Source organism: Chiloscyllium plagiosum, unplaced genomic scaffold, assembly GCF_004010195.1.
Source record: "Chiloscyllium plagiosum isolate BGI_BamShark_2017 unplaced genomic scaffold, ASM401019v2 scaf_77666, whole genome shotgun sequence".
NCBI lineage: Eukaryota > Metazoa > Chordata > Chondrichthyes > Orectolobiformes > Hemiscylliidae > Chiloscyllium > Chiloscyllium plagiosum.
In genome coordinates this window covers 2,682-5,980 of record NW_025199254.1, presented here as the reverse complement: position 1 = coordinate 5,980, position 3,299 = coordinate 2,682, and the positions used below count along the sequence as shown (strand labels likewise).

Below are 3,299 nucleotides of genomic sequence, written 5' to 3'. Positions count from 1 at the left end.
GAAATGTGTGTTTGCAACCAATGCTTGATCCTTATTTGTGAAGGCAGAGTGGGAACACATATGGTAAATAATTGGTTTGGAGCCAACATAGGCTGGGCTTTACATCAACTGTTCTGAATTGGGTGCACAACTCCATTAGAATAAAATCTTTCTTTTCCAGTGTGGGGGAAGGAGGGGCTGGTGCAGATGATGGCCTGAATGACCAACTCTCTCCAATGAGCCAGTTCTGATCTAGTAGATCCTACAGGAGAAGCAAGCTGATACAATTTAAAGCTCTATTTGTATTGGCTTGGTCTATCTCATGTTCCTTGTAGTAGCTAGAGTATTTGTCATATTAATTCACATGTACACATCTCTCTTCCTTGCCCACTTCTTGCTTGAGGTAGCAGGAACTCTACTCTTTAGTAGAAAGGAATGAAGACAGCAAATTGACCAAAACCATCCATCCTATGTTGGCTCAGGTAGAAGACAGTCACAGCAGTGGGAACTGACCGATTATAAAACTCAACAACCATGCTAATTCTGCTGTGCTGACCTTTGACCCTGCCAGTCCCAGTCTGGTAAAGCTCAATATACAACATTCTAGAAACTGAATTCAAGCCATTGCTGAACAGCCCTTGGCCTATGGGGGAATTCATGGCGGCAGCTGTCTGCCAAAGAGCCACTGGCATCTCTTTCCTCTCTCTGTAGGAGGACAGAGGGGCAGTTAGTGTGGGCTTGGACTGTAACTGTGTCACAAGCCTGAGGTGAGTCTCATAAATTCCCACAAATGGAACAGGGGTTGGAGCTTTCCTGCTGTAGCCCCCGTCTAACGGAACTAGCCCTTCTCTTATTTTCTTTCAAGCCCCACTCCCCTCCCGTTAGAGACGATATTTTCTCAATATGTACATCAGCACTGAGCAATTGGGCTGAATGACCAGCTTCTGTGCTATTCATTTGATGTGCAGCTGCCAGAAAATATCTCCTCAGTAACACTCAGGAGAACATAGACCACTACAGTACAGTACAGACCATTTGGCCCTCAATGTTGCACTGACCTGTGGAGCCATTGTGAAGCCCATCTAACTGACACTATTCCATTTTTATCCATATGTTCATCCAATGACCATTTAAACACCCTTCAAGTTGGTGAGTGTACTCCTGTTGCAGCAGTGCATTCCACGCCCCCATTACTGAGTTTAAAGAAAAAGCTATCTCTGACTGATACCTATCACCTCTCAATTTTAGTCATCACCATCTGAGGAAAAAGGCTCTCACTGTCTGCCCTATCTAATCAAAAGACCTTCCCTCCATTCCAAGCAATATCTTTAGTAAATCTCCTCTGAACCCTTTCCAAATTTCCAAAGTTTCCATGTTCTTATGTGGTGACAGGAACTATACACAATACTCCAAGTGCAGCTGCGCCAGAGTTTTGTACAACTGAAACATGACCGTGTGGCTTTGAAACTCAACCAATTAAAGCTAACACACTGTATGCCTTCTTAACCTGGGTGGCAACTTTCAGGGATCAATGTACCTGGACACCGAGACTTTGACATCTAAACACATTGGGGCTTGGTTTATAAACTGAGCTTCCTGTGTCTCATTGAGTCTGCCAGGTGACCACGAAGTTCCACAAAGTCATTATTCATCAGTCATCATTTGGCTCAGTGGTTAGCAGTGCTGCATTACAGCACCAGGGACCTGGGTTTGAGTCCGGCCTTGGGCTACTTTAGCCAACAAGCCTCCCAGGTTTGTCAAAGCCATCGCCAGGATTGTGTTAGCAAGTAGATTAACGTGGAGCTCACTGCCTCCTATCTCCATCGGTCTTTGGTAAGTGTTGTCTCTGTGGGGTTAAATACTGGATCTTTGCTCGACAGATCCAACTCAAATGTTGGCTTGCTTCTTCATGTGCTACGGTATAGAACTGAACTGCTAAAGTGACTATGCATGCGTACAAAGATATTTTTGTGAATACAGTTTGTTTTTATATCAATAAAAACTGTATATACTGATCTGAAGAACGAGATGTCTTGCTGAGGTTCTATGGGGAGAGACGATTATCTAATATCTTTGCTGGAGTGTATTGGGTCCGTTCAGTTTTCAGACTCCCTTGTTGCCTCAGTGAAGATGGGTACACCTCTGCGTCAGTAGACAATGCCTTTTTTTTTTTTACAACTCTTTGGTTCCAATGTGATCTTTTTCTCTGCAAAGACTACATAGTTATTTCCGGATCTTTATTCAATTTAAAGTCATGTCGTTCACGTCCCTTCTGCCCCCATTTCTACATTAATGTTACATGGTTTTTGCAGCTGTCTCTTTACATTCATTAGTAATAGAACACTATTCCAACTTTGATGTTGAGCTTTACCAGACTGTGACTGGCAGGGTCAAAGGGCAGGAGAGGAAAATTAGCATGGTTGTTGGGTTTTATAATTAGTCAGTTCCCACTGCTGTGTCTGTCTTCTACCTGAGCCAACATAGGATGGATGGTTTTGGTCAATTTGCTGTCTCCATTCCTTTCTACTAAAGAAGTAGAGTTCCTGCTACTGTATGGGGAACCCCCTTCCTTCTACCTCAAGCAGAAAGTGGGCAAGGAAGAGAGAGACAGGTACGTGTGGAATAATATGACAAATATTCTAGCTAGTACTAGGAACATGAGATAGACCAAGCCAATACAAATAGAGCTTTAAATTGTCTCAGCTTGCTTCCCCTGTAGGATCTACTAGATCAGAACTGGCTCATTGGAGAGTTGGTCATTTGGGCCATCATCTGCACCAGCCTCTCCTACCCCCACACTGGAAAAGGAAGATTTTATTCTAATGGGGTTGTGTGCCCAATTCAGAATAGTTGGTCTAAAGCCCAGCCTATGTTGGCTCCAAACCAATTATTTACCATATGTGTTCCTGATCTGCCTTCACCATCTGACTTGATAAATAAGGATCAAGCATAGAATGCAAGAATGGTCGCAAACATACATTTCAGGGAATCTACTTTCTGCAATGGACATTAAAACCTGCATCAATAATAGGAACAAGCAGCAAACACAGGCAAAGTTTTCTTTAATTATGTTCAAGTTATTCAACATAGCCACTTTTGAACAAGTACTTTTGACATTATCCAAAGGAAGACAGACACGAACAGTACCCCATGCCCCACTAACTGCTGTCCTCCAGCGAGAGCCGGTCAAACAGGTACTCTCCCAGCCCATTCTCAGGAGCTCCCAGACGCTTCAGGTTGGTGATGTAGTCCCCAAGTCGCTTGATGATCTCAACCTCCTCATCCAAATAGTGAGTCTCCAGGAAGTCACACAGCTGGAA

General features: G+C 43.6%; 1 protein-coding gene across 1 annotated transcript in view; it reads right to left on the bottom strand.

Annotated features, from left to right (window-relative positions):
• Positions 1-3,142: 3,142 nt before the first annotated feature.
• The window catches only part of LOC122546027 (ferritin, heavy subunit-like), a gene marked incomplete at its 3' end in the record, with an annotated part of 2,832 nt that continues 2,675 nt past the window's right edge, over positions 3,143-3,299 (bottom strand). Inside the window, exon 3 of the mRNA XM_043684866.1 lies at positions 3,143-3,293. Coding sequence (XP_043540801.1) covers positions 3,143-3,293 — 151 coding nt within the window. The remainder of the gene's footprint in view (positions 3,294-3,299) is intronic.